A 22,332-nucleotide genomic window follows, 5' to 3' on the forward strand; every position below is an offset into this window, starting at 1 on the left:
TAATATAGGATAATTACCAATACAGGATGATAAGATAATCAAAGAGCCAGCGGGTGTCAATTTTGTAAATAGTTTTTGGTTAGAACTTCATGCCGGTAAGAGTCGCAGAACCATGTTTACAGTTCTAAACGTGATCTAATCTAAAGTGAAATGAAAATGGGAAAAATTAAAAAATTAATCGTGAAAACATTATATTTCAGATCAATTAGATTTATAATATAGAAGACTTTCAAAAAATACCTCGAATTTTGTTAGACTTTTTTTTTTTCAATTTGATGAACCGCGGAACTCGACTGTATCACTATTTTTAAAGGAGACAATGAATCGCGCTGCTAGCAAGTAGTACTTGATAGTACTAGGCAGCGTACAAAAACTTCGATAATGCACTTGGAATAATAAAATATAAAAGAAAATATACTACAGTTTGTTTTAATGGCAAATGCTATTATATAAATTGAAATACCGAAGATGACAATTTTTTAATACCCATCACTTTAAAAAAAAAGTAATAGTTTACAAGAGATTATAGTTTTATTAAAAAAGGAATAAAATAGAAAAAAAATAGATTGGTAAAATCGAATTTAACGACAAAAATCGAAAGTTACACTTACAAAGTAATAACTGCAATATTACATCGTGGATTTTCGATTCGTAAAGGACATTATACTAAAAATGGAAAAATATGGTATGAAGTGAATGATATGACTTCAACAAAAAAAAAAAAAATAGCCGTGAAAATCAATTTGTTTGTTCTAAGGCAGTAGATTTGAATAATAAAAACGTAAGATAACAATCAGTAACTCATAAATAAAAAAATAAAAGAATAATCAAAACGCAGTGATATCAAAAAAAAATTACAATGAAATTGTAAACCATACGGTAAGAGTTTCACAGCTATCATTTTTTCACTCAAAAAAAAAAAAAACAATGCTATAATATAAATAAAACTATTTTTAACAAAATGACATTAATATCAAAAAAGGCAAGGTAAATGATACATTTCTATTATCAAAATCTGTTATTAATTAAAAATTTTGTTTGAAAAGAAATACACGTTAAATACATGTAATAGACAATAGATATACAATAATAGATAATAAACAATGTTTAAGCGTTCCATATAATAAGCAAAAAAAAGAAAAATGTGTTAAAAAACTCTTACCGATTTCATCTATATGTAATACAGATCACATTTACAGAAATAGTACAAATTTTGATAATAGAAATGTAGTGTCTTACCTTTTCGATACCAGTATCATTTCGTTAAAAACATTTTTATTTATAATACAGATATATTTGTTTTTTGAGCGGAAGAAATGGCATCTGCGAGAGTCTTACCTCACACGGTTTACAATTTCATTGTAATTTTTTTTCAATTCTTTTTATTATATACTCGTATGTGTATATATATGCACACGAGGTGTATGAGAAGAAAAGTAATGAGACTGACGTTTTACATATCAAAGTTTTTATTTTTGTCAAACAATATTATCCCCTTTAAAGTAGTTCCCTTGGGCAGCTAGACACCGGCGGAGTCATTCTTCCCACTCATGGTAGCAGCGCTGGAAGGCTTCAACCGGTACGGCTTTTAACTGGTCGGTCACACTCTTTTGAATGTTCTCCAGAGTTCCAAAATGACATCCTTTTAGGACATATTTCAATTTCAGTAAAAGGAAAAAGTCTCAAGGACTCAAATCAGGTGAATAAGGTGGTTGAGGAAACGTAGGAATGCGTTTTGTGGTAAAAAATTCCGTGATGGAAATGGCCGTGTGACACGGGGCATTGTCATGATGAAGCATCCACTTTTCTGCAATGTCTCGTCTCACGCGAATCACTATTTCCTGAGCCTTTCAAGGACACCTTCGTAAAACACTTGGTTGATAGTTTGTCCTGGAGCAATAAATTCTTTACGCACGATAACCCTACTGTCAAAAAAGCAAAACAGCACGGTTTTGTTCTTTGATTTGCTCATTCGAGATTTTTTCGGTCGAGGAGATGACGGAGAGTGCCACTATTTGCTTTGCCGCTTTGTTTCAGGAACGTACTCCAATACCCAGGGATTCATCATCTGTAATTACGCGATTAAAGAATTATTAATCGAGTGATGAAGCTCAATACAATTCACGATGCATGTATTCGCAAACAACCACAACAATCCAAAAAGAAATCCATAATAGGAAAAGTAAATCCATCACGACTTTTACACCCTTATCGAGTGACAATGTGGTGACACTCTATACGCATGTGAACATATACAAGCGATTCCATATACACGCACGTGAAAATCCTCTTTCCGAAGTAAGAATCAATATAAGGCACCATAAGTAACCTAATCGGGCACCGATAAATGCCATACGGTAGCACATGGATTCTATAGTGGAGTGCCCGAAAAGCATACATGATTGTCTGTATATCTTATATGGGCATACAGAGCCTCATATTTTCGGCAAGAGGATTTTACCGAAAGCTGAACATCAAGATCTACAGAACATGATATTCCAACAGGATAGTGCCACGTGCTACAAGGTTTGTGTAACGATCGAAATTCAAAAGGACGAATCTTCTAGTCAATTAAGGCTCAGATCAGGTGCCAATTGCTATCGGCACCTCATTTGACCATATCACCGTATTCCTCATAATACCATTATGCCTCATTTGAGGCATATCGACCACCTCATTTGCCTTTTTTGAGCGCACTGAACTGAAACCAACCACAACGGAAGACCAAAATTTGTCACGAAATCGAGCAGATAACATCAGAAATGTAAACCTAATATGTTGAAGAATATTATGCAAATATCAAGGATTTGTGCTGTCAGAGGTGGTTGGTTATTTGAAACGTACATTATTTTATATATTGACAATCTTTGAAAACCCATCCGCGTTGAAAAAAAAATACTTCCTCTCGTTATTTTTTTTAAATTTAATAAATAAACGGTACCCTAAGAAAAACGTGTCTTAAACGTTCAAAATGATCACTACTTGTAAGTAAAAATGAAAATATTATTTTTATTGCTTATTACTAAACAGATAACGAATATATTTTGTCTTATAATTTTTTTTTTCTCTTGTTTCAGAAGAACAAATGTGAGCGGTAGAGAAGAACAAAGTAATTCGAACATGTAGTGTCTTGAATCGGTTACTTGTCTATGAATTGTGTTTTACGGCCGATGATCAACAATCAGTTAGACTCTTGTTTAGAAATGGAATTCAACGGCACGTTTAATTTCAGTCTAAACGAGGCTTACAATGTGATATTAGAAAAAATGAATTCGGACGGTAACGTAGATAATCAGACCGAATTAATACTTATAATACTATATGTTATACTAATGGTAGCAGGATTATCAGCGAACATGGTAGTCAGTTTCGTAGTCGCACGCCGTCCACAAATGCATACGGCTCGTAATCTATACATAGTCAATTTAACGGTATCAGATATGACGTTATGTATCGTTTGCATGCCGTTTACATTGATAACTATATTACGTCGACAGTGGCACCTCGGTATGGTGATGTGTAAATTAGTACCGGCAGTTCAAGGGACGAACATCATGGTGTCGATCGGAACCATAACAGTGATAGCTTTGGATCGTTATTTTACTATAGTGCGCGGTCAAGATGCTGCCAGCAACAGACGCCGAGTTATTACATCGATAATATTAGTATGGCTTCTGTCGGCTTTAGCGACTTTACCTGTTGTATTCTATCAGGTAAGAACATCTGTTTTATACTTTTAAAATTGCGTTATTCTTTTTGAAAAACTAACAGGAAAAATAATTTTTGTCATCAGTCGTTTAAACAATTTGATATAATTTTGGTTCGTTCCTTTTTTCTCATTCTACGGTAATCATTTAATCGCATCTATCTTATTAATCCGACAGCTTTATTTATTTATATTTTATTTTATTTTAATTCCCGATAATTTGCAAGGATGTAATTTTTTCTTATAGAAAATTGCGTGAAATTATTTTTTCAAAATTGAATTTTTTTTACATTTTTCGAACAAAAAAAAGTAGAAAATTAAAATATTTACGGAATAATTTTAAATTTAAACAATTTTCTGACCTACAGCATGGTACGGTTAGCATGGTACGGACCTACAGCAATTACGGTTTTATTTTAATAAAGGGAAATCATAAAATTTTGTATCTCTCACTGTTAAAATTAAAGATATTTAAACCGTTTACACGAGGCTGAGTTTTTTATTGTAATAAATTTCTCGAAAATAGACGATCATATTTTTAAATAATTAAGTACAATAGAATTAATAAATAAATTATAACGATAAAATTGAAATTCGAAATTATAACAAGCGGACAATAACGGACTGATTGTCACTAACTCTTTTTACTTGTGTCCTAGAGAAAGTAACATGTTGACATTAAAATAGTAGATGAATAAAACTGAAACACGTCAGTAAATAAAATCGGATCCGAATTTAAAGGAATTGAAATTAATTGCCTATGATTATCCAATTTTCTCTGAGAGTCTCAAAAGGGCAGCAGAACAAGCAAACCGCCTAAATGAAATCGCAGAGAAAGTAGTGTTAAATATTTCCTTTAAAACATTTGAATTCGTGACCAACATAAGAAGTTCCTATAAGCCCCTAAGTAAAATAAATCGGATTATGCGGGAGAAATAATCCGAATAAATAGTCTACAAAATGGACCGAATCAAATCAGAAAGAGGAATATAGAATTGACCTACCGAGTTCCAAAATATATTTATTACAAAAAAAGTTTCAATAAAAATCAAAATCAATTATTACAATACGATAATAAAACCAGAAAGTATTTACGTCTGACAATCCTCTTCGGTTTAAAATCACGAAAAATAACAGAACAGAAAAAGAGAAATGAATATCTTAAGAAAACTCCTAGGACAAATAAAAATAGATGAAACGAATACAAATTCAGAAGTAATAAAGATTACAAATACAGTAAAACTGAGAAAATGCCAGATTCCATCAGAAAAAGACCCAAATTCTTCAGCTACCGTAGATTATGAATGTTAACCGGCTCACAAAACAACTTTTCAATTATATTTACATCAAAAAGAATAGAAATCGATGGACTCAACGGTTCAAACATTTTTAAAAGAAATGAAAATAACATTCAGTAATATCGATTAAAGATTGCACAACGTTCAGAAAACCGGTAAAAAAGATTTCAAGGATTTCCAAGAGAATAAGAAAAAAGAAACTAACAATGTCCGGTCAAAAGAGCAAAGATAAAAAAAGCAAAGAATGAAAAATTAGATTACTGGAAGATCCGTAAGTAAACCCTCAATACAAAGAGAAATAATTATAAAATGATGGTTTACGTGGTTCTCAATCGGCCAAACACGTAAAAAAAAAACTTAGACAATTTATTAAGTTAGACTTCAATAAAAAAAACCAGTATGCATAAAGTATTTCAAAGGTTATTTAGAATTTAGCCTGTTTTACGTTGTGATAAATGATAAAGTCTTAAAAAACTGCTCCCCTGGGAATCAGAGCTCAGCGCCTTCTCTTACCAATAAATATACAATTACCTACATTACTGCCTGTTACTCAATATTACTACTTCCTTGGCGGCCTTCTCTCGTGAATTAGTGCTTTAATTTGAGTCAATATCAAAGGACACGAATCCAATAATCTTACGAGAAAAACTTTTTAACAATGTAAATAGCGTGAATCCAGATGTTGTTAATAGAGACGGTTCCACACACGATAATTCTTTTAGCTGTGCTTTTGAAATCGGCAATAGGACATACACGTTTAGCCTTCCCAGTATCGTCAGTGTTTTCGTCGCGGAGCTGTTTGTGATTAACAAGGCCTTAAATATGCTAAGGCCAACATTCCGACACGTCATTTTTTGTACCTTCCATGGCTGGTGTTATTCTTTGGCGCGGATGGTCGTGTGAATGGATATTTACTTGGTATATGATGTCTTTTACGTAGTACCGGAATACGAAATCCATCGGCTTCAAATCGGGCGACTTTATGATGGCCAACCGATAGGAGCTCCTCTGCCTATCCGGCCATCCGGGAACCATTCTTTGTGCGCAGTCCGTACAACTTCTGCACGATGTGGAATGGTTCCAACCCGTTGGAAAATTAGGCCCTTCATATTTTCAGTCTGATGAAACACAAATATTTCTAATATTTCCGAACGCATTATGCCCGTAATAGCCTACTCGTGGAAACAAATGGCTGAAAAAAATCGGTTGTTCATAATAGCACAGACATTTATTTTCGGACAGTTGCGGTCGAATTCTGCCGACTTATAAGGAATTTCTGACCCCCATACTCGATAGTTATGGCGGTTCACGACTCTATGAACGTGAAATATATTTCATCAGAAAATAAAACGCTCTGCAGACAGTTTTTATGCAGCCTAGCACTTCATTAAGCGCTACAAATTTAACTCGTTGTCGTTTATCGTAAGTTTAATCTCGTGAAGCTGCAATTTGTAAGCGAGAATTTTCAATCGCTTGCGAACAACATCACGGACAGTGCTTTTTTTTTATAAATGTTTAATTGACGATTAACACTACGAACTGAACTTTTTAAACTTCGTCGGACACACAATTCTTTCGTTGTTTTCGGCACTTGTTTTAGGCCTACCTGGTAAATGTCCTTTCAAAACGCATCCGATTCCAAATCTGTTCGTACCACTTACATAAGGTTTTGTCACTCGGAGAATTTCTACGACAGATTCGCAAATAGTTTCTCTTCTTCGTATAATTGTTATCGATACTGTTTCTTCGAACCGGTATCCGCTTCGTGCTTTTTCTTGTGACAATGTGATGTTCTTGAAGCCCGAACTCATAATAGCTTGGCCTCGTAACCGGTTATACTGATACTATCTGACGGAGAGTGTGTAAACTAAAACTTAATTATTATTGCTTCAAGATAACGCGTAAAACATTGTTGAGTATTGTAATATAAAAACTATATTCGTTTTGGGATCAGTCAGTTCAGTTCGTTTTGGTATACCCGGTATGTAAGTGTGCGTGCGCGCGAGCGCGCGCGTGTGTGTGTGTGTGTGTGTGTTAAGAACCACTTGATATAGCGATTCAATAGGGAATTGAAAATGAATACGTATTTAGTAGTAATAAAGATCTTATCAATTTAGTAGTATAAAGATCAAATACAATGAAAGTGAGAAAATGGTCGGATTCCATCAAAAGAACGGTTAGAATATGAATGTTAATTGGCTCACAAACAATCTTTTCAACCATATTTACAACAAAAAGAACAGAAATCAATGGATCGCAGTGGTTCAAAGATATTTAAAAGAAATGAAGATAACCGAAGAAATGATACAAGAGTTTTAAAAATTTACACGGGATATAGAAGTACGTTTTTACGTGCAATTTAGTGCAACCTACTTTTAAATTTAGTTAGATTCTTCATATTAACAAATTTTATTCCACTGGTCACGGACTGGTGGTGTTAAGTAATCGAAGAGTGTGAAAATTAGTAATGTATCTGGAAATACGCGATATTGAGAATACAGTTACAACACTGTTATGGTGTGGACGGTATGGAATTTGATCAAAAATCCTTTTTATTGATAAATCAAAAATAAGTTACATACTACATTTTCTTAATAAAACTTTTTTCTAGTAAAATTTTAATTAAACAATAACATTTTTCTTCCGGGTTTGTTATTAAATTGCGCGGTTTTAACTTCTAATCCCTAAAAACAACCAGTAGTTAAATAACTTAAATACTTCATTTAAAAATACAACAGCGGAATTTTAAATATCATTCCTTCTTAACCAAAAAAATTCGAAAACGTGAAAAATGTTTTTTATTGCAAATAAATCACACTACACTCTCCGAGCTTCAATAAATGTTTCAAATAAATTTCGTTACGTAAATTAAAACCGCATGAAATATTTTAACCGTTCGAAACAACACCAAAAAATTGAAATTTTTACGTAAACCTTCATAACAATAAGGCTATTACACTTTTTTCATAGATTTCCATATTTTTCTAAATATTTTGCATATAATTTTATTTAAATTATATTTAATTAAAAATTAATTTTATTTTAACCCTAGGTTAATATAAACCAATCAGATAAGTCGTGCTTTAAAAATGGCGCTGAACACAGACATTTTGACATACGAAGTCTTATTTATTACACAAATCAATCGGTAAAAGAATTTAGTAACCGTACAAAGATCGATATGTTCGGATTATTCGTTGCTGATTCGTGTGTTTTACTTTTTGGCTAAATCGTCTGAGAGATGAATATTTACTTGAGTTGATATCATTTTTTAGTTTTAAAAATAAACAGTTATCGTAAATAAATCGCGATTATAAATATGTTTATAATTATATAACGGATCTGTTAGATAAAGATGACAATTATGTATTTTTTAACGGTGCCTTGACTGAAAGATAAAGATACCGATTATGCAATGAAATTTAAAAAGTAAAATTTAATATATCTTAATTAAATAATCTTAATAGAAAATTTAAAAATCAAAAAATTAAAAAGTAACAATAAAAATATTATAGATAAACAGATCAACAGTCAAGAGGATGTCCTTTTCAAGAACGTGAAACAATGGGAAGGGGTGGTGCTGACTACGCGTTATGTAAAGATTAACAGAAATTTAAAAGTACTAGTACCTTAAGTTTTCACAAATGGATTTACTCCGAAACGCGTCAACATATAATAAAAGAATGAAGATACGGAAAGTAAACGGTATTCAACATAGAAATAATTTGAATGACGTACACAGTATTTTTTCTGGACTATAGAAAGGGCTAGGTAACTATATTTAATGGAAAATAATTTTATTAGTTTAAGTAAAAACAATGTGCCAATATAATGATTAAATTAATATATCTTGTTTTTTACTTCCTCGTACGAAGTAAAAGAAGTAATGCGATCGCGAAAAATTACGGTTTTCAGATTTCAACGAAAATATCCATTTTGATTATCCCTGAATTCATTTTGACTAGTTTCGGCGTGACGTCTGTATGTACGTACCTCGCATAACTCAAAAACGATTATTCGTAGAATGTTGAAATTTTGGATTTAGGACTGTTATAACGCCTAGTAGTGCACCTCCCATTTTGACTGCAAACGGCTGGAACAAATGTGTCCAAAAAAGCCTAAATCCAAAAAAATTGGATTTTTGACTTTCTAATAACTGCAATAATCATCCCTCATCGAGAGCTTTTCAACCATATAAGTGGTACTTATTTTCACCGGTTCCAGAGTTATAGCTAAATAAAGTTTTAATTAATGAAATATTTGGATCTTAACGGGGAAGTCGGTTCCGATTCGAATCGGTTCGAATCCGACTTTATTTCCGATTAATTTTTTTTTTTTTTTTTTTTAATTTAAATATATTCATTTATTTAATAATTATTAACCTACGATTGTAAAAAAAAATGTGTACATGTAATTTAACAGGCGTACAAGGAAGCCATGTGATATCCACATCAAAGTTTTCCAATTTGTTATACGTATTAGTCCGACAGATGAATTTTTAAAATAGTTTCAACTGAATTAAACAATAACAAACCACTACTTTGCATTTATAATATAGATATCTTTTATGACAAAGGCAAATCTTAAGCCATATTTTTTGCAATAAATATAGATTGTCTACTACAACCACTGCGATTCAACATTTCATAAACATTGAAATCAATGGGAGATGGTTTTAAGAGTTACAGACCAAGAAAGTCTTATTCCAAATGGGAGAAAACAGTGAGATAAGAATTTCTTCTATCTGCTTAGCCTTAGCTTTAGATTTTGTATCCGTAAAGAAAAATTACAGTACTTTAAATATATTTGATAACAGATGAAGAAAAAATAAACATTTTCAGATCTGCAGGTGATACTGTTATAATAAACGAAGTTGAGTACGAGTTAAACACTGAATTAAAGGGATTCATTGGTAGAAAACAAATTATTTTAATTATATAAAATAAATTTAAGGTAAAAATGAAATATGTAAAATATTACAAGAAATGATAGTGTATCAAAAATAAATTTGTAAGTATCAAACAAAAGGTTTGTGAATTTCAATTTTTTTGTTACATTGATTTTTTAGAAATATTTATGTGAAATTTAGTAATTTATAATTGTTAAAATGGGCGATGGGAAGCCAAAATAAAGCAGTCTAATGAAGAGTGAAGTAATTAGATGGGCTGATAAACTTTGAAATGGCAAAGTAAAGAACGAAAACTTTCAAAAAATAAACTTGTATTAAATGTTCTCTATAAGATGAACTAAATCAATAGACGAGTTAATTATCACCAAAGTTCAGTTAATTTAGTAGCGAAAGGATGTGTGCAAGACATTAACTGTCGGGATAAACTGAGCAAAATCTGAATAATGAAGTAAATAATTAAAGATAGAGGGTTAAACTATTGTGTGAAATTAAAAATCAATACAAAAAAAATTTAATAAAGAAATTAAATTCTTCTGAGTTCTTTTAATACGTCAGTATCCAAAAATCGATATTCCCTGACTTTGCATCGGTATGTAAGATACAGTGCTACATTTGAAGAAAATAAATAGCTAACGAATACTACGAAAAATATATTTTTATATTTTTTAGCTCTCAACAGAACGTTAACCCCTATCCTGACCCCTTAGGGGAAAACACCCGCCATGTGACGGTTACGGTCGCCAAGCCATCCCTTCCGTTCCCAGCCCTTATGGGCTTTACCGGAGGTCATCTTTAAGGTCTCAAGACATTTCATCTTACCGCAGTCAGGAATGCCTTTAGGTATCCTTTTATGTAGGTAGTAGTATACCTACGCGAATGCCACATGTGACATTCCCGTAGGTGTACTACTACCTAAAGAACTAATAAAAACAAACAAAGCACATCTCATCAAGTCTTGAAGTGGTAATCAATCAGATATCATACCTTACTTAAAACGTCTACTATATAGAATTAAAAAAAAATATGCAGTTATTTATTAAAAAGTTAACAGCTTGATTAAAATACGGTACAGGATGTAAAAAAAAGAAATATCGAGATTTTAAAGCTATTTACTAACTCTTAACTTTGATTTATAATAATGAATCGTAAATAAAATACAAGAGTAACTCTTACGGATTTTCCCTTTAGTGTTCAGTGTGAGCATCCTGACCCCATAGGGGAACAAATCCGCCTTGTGATGATCCCGGTCGCCACACTATCCTCTCCGTTCCAAGCTCTGATGGGCTTTACCGGAGATCATATTTTAGGCCCTCTAAACTTGATAACACAACACAGTCAACAGTTTGGCATCCTGATGAGCGCCTTTTGACACGCTTCCTACATCCAACTAATAGGAGAGTTCGTCCCACACTTAAACCAGCCATAATTGGAGTAATGAAAGCGACAGCTACTCCAATCCTGCGCCTCAAACGAGTAGATGATTAGGTACCAGAAGCGTATATGCAAGACGCTTAACAAACCCCAAAGAAAACTTCATATGGGGATCAGAATGGGTTTGCTTGAAGCCATCACAAAAAAGCTGTGTCATTGGATACGTGCCTAGTAATCCACGGGTGGTAGAAAATTTACTCGACCGATTTCGTACAGAATTATGCCGATGATAAGGCGTATCATCTTGTTGCCAAATGAAATTCTTTGGTCCATCTTGCATTTGAAGAAACAACTAAATATTTATTATACAAACATACGTTGGACAGCTACCGATGTTTGTGAAAAATATATTTAAATATTGTAACAAATATTTAGCGAGGTTGAGGTTGGTAGCAGCAATCGGGTGTGGCACATTGATGCAAGATTAGGTCGTATTCAACAGCTGTTCATAATCGGGGGCCAAAACTCACCACGGCGACTATGATCATCATCCTCGAGATATCTCTCTATACAGAAAAGAGAAATATTCTTTTCTCTTTTACAGAAAGAGTGGGAATATTCAAGATGTTGGGTTGGTGAAGCCTAAAAGGAGTGGGGGAAATCCAAGATGGCTGACCTCATGTGGCCGAAATCCTGCAATCCTATTGGATTGTGACATTTGGGTTCTTCTTACAGACTACTTATCGACATATTTTACTGAAATTTGGTGTATATCTACCAATAACAATATCGTTTACAAAATAAATAAGAATTTTACGTTTGAAAATTTGAAAATGACAATTATTAATCGATGATAGTTTTATTAAATAAAATGTTTAGCCAGTTATTTTGAACAATTAACAGCTGAATTTTCTTCAAATCTGTTTATAAACAACAGAGATATGGTGGAAATTATTAAAAAGAATCATAAAAATTATGCAGCCTGACAATTTGTGCTTGTTGTCACGTTTTTTCCTGTTTAAATTTTATTGGAAAAATACCAAATAGCAAAATGAAATCAGGGAATTTAAAGCGAGATGTAGAATTTATACAAATATACATTTTTGTTTAATTTGATGTTCTGAATGTTTGCTCTTATGTTTGACCACACCTCCTTGAACTCTTTATACAATTAAAATCAAAATTATAATTTGTTGTATACGGTTTTAAGAATTTGCCACTAAACGATATATTTCTCCGATTGGAATAATGAAAAAATATCACATTTAAACAAGGAACCGCAAAATTTTTGTCTTTAGAGTTATAATTAGCGAAAGAATTAACTTTAGAGGTGCTCCTCCAGTTTAAAACCTACCAGGAAACAGTTAAAACTTTAAAAATTGTTAGATAAAGCACTTATAAAGTATTTTATAATTATTAAACTTTAGAGGGGCACCTCTAAAGTTAAGCCGAAAGATTTATCCTTAATTTCAATTCTAACAGTAAAATGAAGCTAAATTAAAATTTTTAAAGGGGAAAAACAAATGGTTTGATCATTTTTTGACGTAAAAAAAAATTCTTAAATTGCTTCCAATACAGTATCTTTAGTATTTTCCGAAATACTTGTAGAGTTAAAAAAATTAAATCGAATATATACTTTGCTACTTTTTAAATTTAATTTTTTAAACAAATAAAAGTTTGCAACAAAATATTTTGAGAATTTAATTCCGAGTAAATTTATTTTCTCGGTCAAGTAAAACTAACTGAAAACAAATGAAAGTTCAAGAATCGTGAACTTTATTTTTTTTTAAATCGAGGCAAAATGGTTTCTTTATTCTTCTTTGTACGAGTATACTTTTCTACTCCACATTCTCACCACAAGAATTAAACAAATTTCCTTATGAAAACGTTTATATAACATTTAGAAATATTAAAAACAACAGACTCAATAAAATTCATTTATTTCAAATTATTTTTGTAATAAAAAATAAAATTTAGTTTTTACAGATAGATGTTTCACAAAAAAAATATTGATCTTAAGTATGTAATAGTTGATAACACACGAATAAATTCGTAATGAAAAATTTCTGTCCGACATTGTAAATTTATGACATGTCTATGTAAGCGATTCACAAAGAATATAACAAACACTCAGGAGATGTTCTACTGGTGAAAATAAAGAAGAAAGTACATATAAACATAGATTCAGAAACGCTTCGTTAGAGAGTATCAGCTGGCAAAAGATTTCGCTCTGATTTTTGCGCCTTTGGTAAAGTTAAGCTATAATGTACCAATTAAGGGGCCCGATTAAAGTTTAAGGATCCCGATTAATAGAACCCAATTTAGTGGTTTTATATGAAAGCGATCTGAAAATGTTTTGTAAAATTTGTCCCGGTTTTAATACTGTATATTTTGTAATTTTTGAGAAATCTGGGAAAAAACAAAAGATTGGAATCGAAAAACACACTATTTTATGTTCAGCGTAAAATAACTTAGTTAAGCGGGTAATAAAAAAATAAGAATTTAAAAAAAACTTGTATAGGATTTGATTCTGAATAAAATGATACGATAAAGGCTACAGAAACTAAATAAAAACGTAAGAGTTCTGAAGTTTACTAAAAATAGAACATATCAAAATTTAGTATTAAACGAAACAAAATTTTAAAAATTGCAAAACAAAAGGATTATAAAAAAAATATCAAATACGAGTAAAAATAATAAACCCAACAAACAAACAAATAACTGTTAAAAATAATAATCTCCGCCACAGTGGATACAACACTGCCCGACAACAATATTTTTGGTGGCTTTCCGTATTTAAACGGGGTTGTTATGTATTACCTGTACTGCTCCAACACGTCTATTGCGTTACTCTTTATAAATGAATTAAAGAGGACTTTACAGGTAGTAGTCAGAGGTTTCAAGTCAGACGATCTTGGAGGCAAGTTGATATGTCCGTCACCTCCAATCTACTTGTTTAAAAAAGGCGCTTTTAAATGTTATCTAACTAATGTAACTAATTTCATTAAAAAAATATCTCAATCCGTTCTTAAGTTACAACGTTTTATTGAAAAAATATACAAAAGTCGTCGGTGGGAAAATGAAGCGAGATAGAACATTTGTTTACATGAACATTTGTTTTTCTTTGATTTCCTGAATCAATATCTTAAGTTTGAAAAATACTTCCGAGGGCACTCTATATATTGAAATACAAAAAGTATTATTGGCATTATTATTACTAGAACAACCTAAACATTAAGTTTTTTTTATCTATATATATATATATATATATATATATATATGTATGTATATATATATGTAAACATTATTAAAAAATATAATATTAAATGGAACCAAAGACTGTATTTTCAGACAGATAGAAGGAAATACTTTTGTTATTCTATCACCCTCTCATTTCCTTATTTCTCTTTCGCTCCATTCTAATTCTCTTTTATAGAGTTTTTATCTCTGTTTCTCTTCTTTTACCTATTCAATTTAAATACATAATGAGATCGCAGTATACGCCTTGTAACAAAAAATGTGATATTGTTCTCTACTATCTTTTTTTCTTCCTTTCTTACTTTCGCATTATAATAGAGTGTATACAGAATCTAGATTTATTCAAGAGATATTTGTAAAAATTTACATATAAATTATAATTTTTGTTATTAATCATGTATAAGGTTTTTTTTGTGTTTTTTTATTTTAAGCTAACCGAATAATTTTTTTTTTACATTAAAAAAAAAAGAATAACGATGTTGTTGAAATTTTCATGCTTCGCATAAAAATTTCAACTTTTTTAGTTCAAGTACAAATTATTTTAATTTTAAAATCTTACCAATTTTGTAACTTACTTTATCAAATGTACAGTATTTAGTACTCTCCATTTGTATTAGTTAAAGAAGAATAAACTATTCTATATGGTACTGTTCTATGAAATTGAAAAATCAATTTCTTTTTATTTATTAAACTTTTTTTTCATAATTTTATATCTTTTTGTGAATAAATAGTAGTTTATTGAAAACTTTTTCTCGGATTTTTGAATTACGTAGATATAAAAAATTTTACGCAACTTTTTCTTTCGAAAATTTAACGGATAATTGTTTCTGTTCCTCAAAAACATAGTATACCATAAAATATCAAAAAGATGATTTCAGCTAGCGGTGAAACCGTATATTGAGGAAAACCGAGCACATTTTCAAGCTGTAAAGCAAACTCAAGACCGTATATTTTTAAGATAAGAATGAAAAGAAGAATTTTAGAGAGAAATTAAAATTTATATCTTACCTACCTGGACTTAAAAGCAGCCTTATAGTGATATGAGATCTGGAAAGTTTGAAGAAAAAAATGAACACCGAGTAAGCCGATTCAGATTACTACAGGAATTTACTAGTAATCGAAAGGAATAGTAGTATAACATTCGTTATTACAATTTAGGGAGGATATCAAATAAGTTTACGAAAAGAAAGGGACACAAATATTTTAACAACTTGGGCATATTACTTTTAAATACGTAGAAAGAGAAGACACATAAAATCTGTAAAAAGAAGATGACAAAGCTACAGTGGAACATGTTAAGATAAATTTATTATCTATCGTCACCCGTTCCTATGTATAGATGAAGTAAACTTAAGGAAATGAAAAAAAAATTGGAGAAGGTAAAATTACAGATTAGAAAGAAGGATAAGGAAACGGCTAACATTAAATATTAAAAAATAATGCGTATTGGAAAAACTGAGGAAGAGTAGCGGTTAAAAATTTACCGTAGAAATGAAGGAGGAAACAAAAAGTAATAAATTAATATTATTCGATAAACAATTTAACCGTTGAATTATGTGAAATTGATAAGGCTCGGCAATACTTACTTTATGGTGCACGATGAATATTCGAGTAACGAAAACTGAGGTTCTTGGAACAGTATTTTGGAAAAGTTGAAGATAACCTGTAAGAAAAAAATGAATTGTTAAAGCGTATTGTAGAAATCGAGATCTGCAAAGCGGCTTGCATAGAATACCAAACTTAAACGACTGGGATATTTATAAAAGAAAAGTTGACATTAGAAGAATGTATGTGAAAACAGGAAAATTTGAAGAAAATAGAACAACAAAGTTCTCATCTCGACGACGAAAATCAGAAGACTAGTAAAGAAATTTTAAAATTGAAAAAACTGCTTTATCGTTTAGTATCAATGTTTGCTACTAAGTGATAGATGACTAATTCAGAGTGTTCAACTTAAAATAAACCCGTCACTCACTAGTTTATATTAAATGCATATTGTTGTTCAAATGCATATGTCGGTGGAAGATGGGTAAAATAATGAGGAAGTTATCGGTATGACCGGAGCCTGTGGGGGGAGGAGGACTGTTTATCGCCTACACATTTGAGTATTACCAGTCTGTGTCGAGAATTAGCTTTTGAAAAAGATGCGTAATTGTGTGTTATTGTTTGCTAAAAAGCGCTTAACTGTTGCAGAACCTGAATTCGTGATGGAAATTTATTTACAGACGAATCTCATGTTGTGTGTGAGCGAAAAAATTTGAAAAGCGCTATTCAGAAGTTAGTTAAAAAATTTCATGAAACATGCTCGGTGTTACAGATTAGAAACGTATCAGACACAGGTCAGTTTTAAAGAAGGAGGTCGTACAGGACATTAAAATGTAGTTACACGATCTCCTCGTAAACTTTTGCGGAGAATAAGCCGGGAAAATGGGAAAATCATTTCACTTGGTTCACTGCAGTTAAGAAGAATGCTGAAATGTTATCCGTATCGAATACAGGTTTTCCTTGAGCTAACTAATGCTCATTAAAATTGTTCATTACTGTCAACGGAACGGTTCAAGAACATTAGAAGCATCGTTGGCATTTTAGATCATATGTTTTCCATAGATAAAGAACGGTTTCACCTTGGTGGCTATGTTAACGGTCAAAACTACCGAACTTAAGGTATTGAAAATTCGCACATTTTCTCTAAATCTCCCCTACACCCACAAAAAATAAGCGTACGGTTCAATTTAAAGACGACGAATAATAGGACTCTTTTTTTTTTTTAAACTGTGGATGTTGCCGTCAATCAAGAAATTATCCAACAGTTCATAGCCTTACAACAAGAGAATGAGCGTAACTTCCAGTTTCAACAGGACAGTGACACTTACCGTAGAGCTTGCTCTACCGTGGAGATGCTACAGGATTTTTTGACTGGAAGAATCATTTCTAAAAGATTTTAACCACCAAGATCCCCTGATCAGGCTGGACCAGACTTCTTTCTGCGGATCTACTTAAAAGAAATTTTTTATAGGAGCAATCCATAAACCCTGCAGGAATTGAAGACAAACATTACCGATACCGTCCAGGAAAGAAACAGGTTCAGCTAACTAGAGTATCCAGGTACATGATCAAACTTGTTGACAAGTGCATCGAGGTGTACTTCACTTCGATGCGCTTAATAACTTTTAATCATTTTCAGCACCTTTTGATTTGTCGACTGAACTAATTGATGCGATCTCTTTTAATTCAATTACCTCCCTATTAAATGAGTAAATTAGATAAATTTTATTAATTGTATAATTATGCTCCAACAGAAAATTGAAATGCGAATTGAATATTTTGCATAAATTGAATTTTAATTGATGTACAATAAAATTTACTGAGATATGAAGATTTAACACCGGTTTTTCCTAAACCTAAACGAAAATAACTCATTTATAAGTTTCCAAACTTTTAGTAAATAAAAACAGCTTTAAGGAAAAATGTTTCAGTTCTTATATGTTGCAGATACACGCATTTTCAATGACGGATACTTTCTAAAATGAAACCTGTGAAATGCTTATTTCACAGTTAATATACTATTAATTCAAACGAAGTTGCGAGTCAACTATGTTATTTATAAGTAGAACTTAATTATTCTATATGAATAAAAATAAAAAATAAAAACGATAGTTATGGTTGTTTTTCCTACAAAAAAAAAACTTTATTAGACATATAGCAATATTTTATTTATATATATATTTAAAAAATTGAAATTCTGGTAAATACAACTTATTATAATCAAGACATTAGATTCTTCGTCACTATAAATCGAAATTCTTCGTCGTTATAAATAAAGCCGAAAGTTTGTTCGTTTGTCTGTCTGTCTCTGTTTGTTTTGGCATCACGCGAGAACCAACCGATGGAATTTCCTTTCAAATTTGCAGGATACGTTCGTGTTATCCAGGAAGGTTTGAAGCAATAGACCGTTAGTAATTCTACTTCCCGTTTAACAAAATTCTTCTACCGCCGTAATCTTTTTTCTTCCTACTTTTATATTCAGTGATCCATCTATATTATTTCTACTACATTTTATTACTTTCGTTTTGCTTTTGTTGATTTTCATGCGGTAGTTCTTACGTAGGACTTCACCTATGCAATTTATTGATTCTTCTAAACCTTTTTTATTCTCGGCAATATTACTATATCATCAGCAAATCGTAGCATCTTTATCTTTTTACCTTGCACTGTTACTCCGGATGTATACTGTTCTTTAACATCATTAACTGCTAGTTCTATGTGAAGAATAAAAAGTAACGAAGATAGGGAACATTCTTGTCGGACTCCTTTTTTTATTACGGCTTTTTTCTTACGTTCTTCGATTATTACCGTTGCAGTTTGTTTCATGTAAATGTTAGTAACTGTTCTTCTATCTCTATACCTGAACCGTAAATTTTTTAAATTACTGAACATTTTAGTCCGGTCTACGTTTGCAAATGCCTTTTCTAAGTCTATAAATGCCAAGTATGTTGGTTTGTTTTTCTTTAGTTTTCCTTCTACTATTAATCTGGGTGCTAAAATTGGTTCCCTTGTTCCTATACTTTGCTGAAACTAAATTGGTCTTCTCTTAACACTTCTTCCACTCTCCTCTCAATTCTTCTGTACAGAATTCTAGTTAAGATTTTTGATCCGTAACTAATTAAGCTAATTGTTCTGTATTCTTCACATTTTTCTGCTCCTCCTTTCTTTGGTATCATGACAATAACACCCTTTTTGAAGTCTGACTGATTTCCCCTTTTTCGTAACTATTACACACCGATTTATATAATCTAGTATCGCTTCCTCGCCTGCACTGCGCAGTAATTCTGTAGATATCCCGTCTATCCCAGGAGCCTTTCTGCCATTCAAATATTTTAATGCTCTCTTAAATTCAGACCTCAGAATTGTATCTCCCTTTTCATCCTCTTTGACTATCTGTTCTTCCTCTATAACACCAGTTTCTAATTCATTTCCTCCATATAACTCTTCAATATATTTCACCCACCTATCGACCTTTTCTTTCGTATTATAAATCGGTGTACTATTTTTGCTGAACCCATTATTAGATTTTAATTTATGTACAGTAAAATTTTCCTTAACTTTACTGTATGGTCCATCTATTTTACCAATGATCATTTCTCTTTCCACTTTTAAACACTTTTCTTTAATCCACTCTTCTTTCGCTAATTTGCAACCATGATATAATTAACCATTACCCATGATATAATCTATCTGATACCTTGCAGTATCACCTGGGATTTTCCATGTGTATATTCCTCTATTATGAATTTTAAACTTTTGTTGGCAATTAGTAAATTATGTTTCGTGCAAAATTCTAAGTCGGTCCCCTCTTTCATTCCTTTTGTACAGCACCAACAATATTTCCTTGCTTGCCTTTTCCAATGTTTGCGTTCGAATCTCCAACTATTATTAAATTTTCACCCCCTTTTATGTGTTTAATTGCTTCGTCAATTTCTTTGTATCTCTACCTCATCATCATCATCATCATGGGAACTTGTAGGCATAAGACGTTAAAAATCGTTGTCGGCTTAGATTTTGATTTTATCCTTATTACAATTATTCTATTTCTATGCATTTTGAAATACTCTACACTCTTCCCTATCTTGTTATTCATTACGAAACCTATTCCTGCCCGGCATTTATTTGAAGATGGGTTAACTATTCTAAAATCACCTGACCAAAAGTCGTTTTCCTCTTCGCACCGAACCTCGCTAATTCCTACTATATCTATATTTAACCTAACCATCTCCCTCTTTAAATTTTCTAACCTAACAATCTTTTTTTAGACGTCTAACATTCCACGCTCCGACTCGTACAATGTTATTTTTTTAATTTCTGGTGACCCCTTCCTTAATAGTCCCCACCCGGATATCCGAACGGGGAACTAGTTTACCTCCGGAATATTTTATCAAGAAAGGCGCCTTCATCTTTGTTACATAAAGATGCAGAGAGCATTTTTTGGAAAAAAAACATATCTACTTTTCATTTCTTTCAGCTGCGCAGTACTCAGAAGGAGTGATGCTGATATGGCGGTTTATGTCCTCCTGACCATATGATTCCTGAAAGAGTTGCTGGCCTCTTTCAGGAATTATTCCTTAATCTGTCTCTCAACAGATACCTTTCCGATACGGCTGCACCTTCAATCTAGCTACTCTGTATCACTGAGCACTCAAGTCCCCTCACCATCGTCAAGGTCTCATGATTCATAGAGGGAGTTAATACGTATACGAATACTAAAGACCGTCCCAACAAAGTGGAAAATCTTATTTATTTCAGTGCCCGAGATGGACTGCCTTGTAAGGCTAAGTATCACTTACAATTACAATACTTCAGTGGGTTTTACATTATAAAATGAAAGAGTTATATTCAGTTCGGTAAAGGGAGCGAGACACCACTTAAAGTACAGACACTACTAAGTGGCTATTGGTAAAGCTGCGTTAAATTCCTACTGTAGTTCGACCGTAGGTTTTCCTGATGTACACACACACACACACACACACACACACACACACACACACACACACACACACACACACACACCTTAATTTACACAGCTTAATTAAAAATATTTATCATTTTATTTAAATATAATATTTTTTTTTGTTTTATTTAATTAAATGATTCTAACTTAAGCGCGCGCATATACCGAATTTAATTCACACGGGTGTGGCGGCACTAGCAGTGACGGTCGGCACTAACTAAAGTAATTTCACAACTTACATATAAGATTTCGCTTGTACGGTCGGCAGACTGGTGTAGCCGCGGGGCTTAACGGATCAGTTACCACTTGGATGATCGAGTTCAAGACCCAGCCAGTCCTAGTTACTTTTTTACACTTAAAATATTATACATTTATTTAATTTTACCTGCGACGTCACAACAAAGCAGTATAGAGAATTTTTTGTGGTAGGGGTGCGATCTTACAATCTTTTTTTTTCAAATATTGTTCTTTTTTAATTGTTAACAATTTTGTCTAAGAAAAATATAACCTAATTGGGCGATATTTCGAGATATACTGAGTGTGACCTTGCTCTACCGCCTCATATATAGAAGTAATTTGAACAAGTTTGGTGAAAATCAGTCCAGTAGTTCTGTAGATATAAAGTGAATTACAGGCCAATACCGAATACACATGTACATATGAAGATTAACATCCGAAAAATTTCCATTCGGTGTTTTTGGTTCCTTAGGTGTCAAAACGTAAAAATTCGGTGAAAACTGCATACGCTCAAATGGGATCGATTACAGTACTTCACATTCTAGAGCTATATCTCTGCTATAACGCTATCTAGACGGGAGAGTAAAAGTCATCAGGTACAGTTTTGTCAAACCTATTAAATATTTGTAACATTTGAAAAACCTTTTTATCAAACATCAAAAGTCAAAAATTGAATCAAAAAATAATGAACAAATTTAAAAAATAGTAAAAGTTTGTAAATGATTATATTGTAAATAATAATGTAGAAATGTATTAAATAAATCATTAAAATCTATCTGGTTATCTCCGCGGTTGAGAGGGTCGCTACTTTTCATCCGGGGTTTTGGGTTCTAGTCCCGGTTAGGCACGGCATTTTTCCCCATTTCACGTAAAATTCGTTTCTTTTCGCAGCTGATACAAGGTGTCAGCCAAATTAAACAGAATATAGAGGAGTCAACTATTATTCGGCTTTCCCTCCTTCAAGTCAATTATAGACATTCAACAAATCTACTCCGTTCAGAGGAAACAGACTGCAGAATATTTAATTGTTAAAGAAAAAAGAACAAAA

The 22,332-nt window shown here is 32.1% G+C and overlaps 1 protein-coding gene across 1 annotated transcript in view; it reads left to right on the forward strand.

Annotated features, from left to right (window-relative positions):
- Positions 1-3,185: 3,185 nt before the first annotated feature.
- Positions 3,186-22,332, forward strand: part of LOC142331404 (neuropeptide F receptor-like) — a 331,062-nt gene continuing 311,915 nt past the window's right edge. Inside the window, exon 1 of the mRNA XM_075377294.1 lies at positions 3,186-3,713. Within this exon, the coding sequence (XP_075233409.1) occupies positions 3,204-3,713 (510 nt within the window). The 5' untranslated portion in view covers positions 3,186-3,203. The remainder of the gene's footprint in view (positions 3,714-22,332) is intronic.

The sequence above is a fragment of the Lycorma delicatula genome, chromosome 10 (genome assembly GCF_047948215.1).
Source record: "Lycorma delicatula isolate Av1 chromosome 10, ASM4794821v1, whole genome shotgun sequence".
Lineage (NCBI taxonomy): Eukaryota > Metazoa > Arthropoda > Insecta > Hemiptera > Fulgoridae > Lycorma > Lycorma delicatula.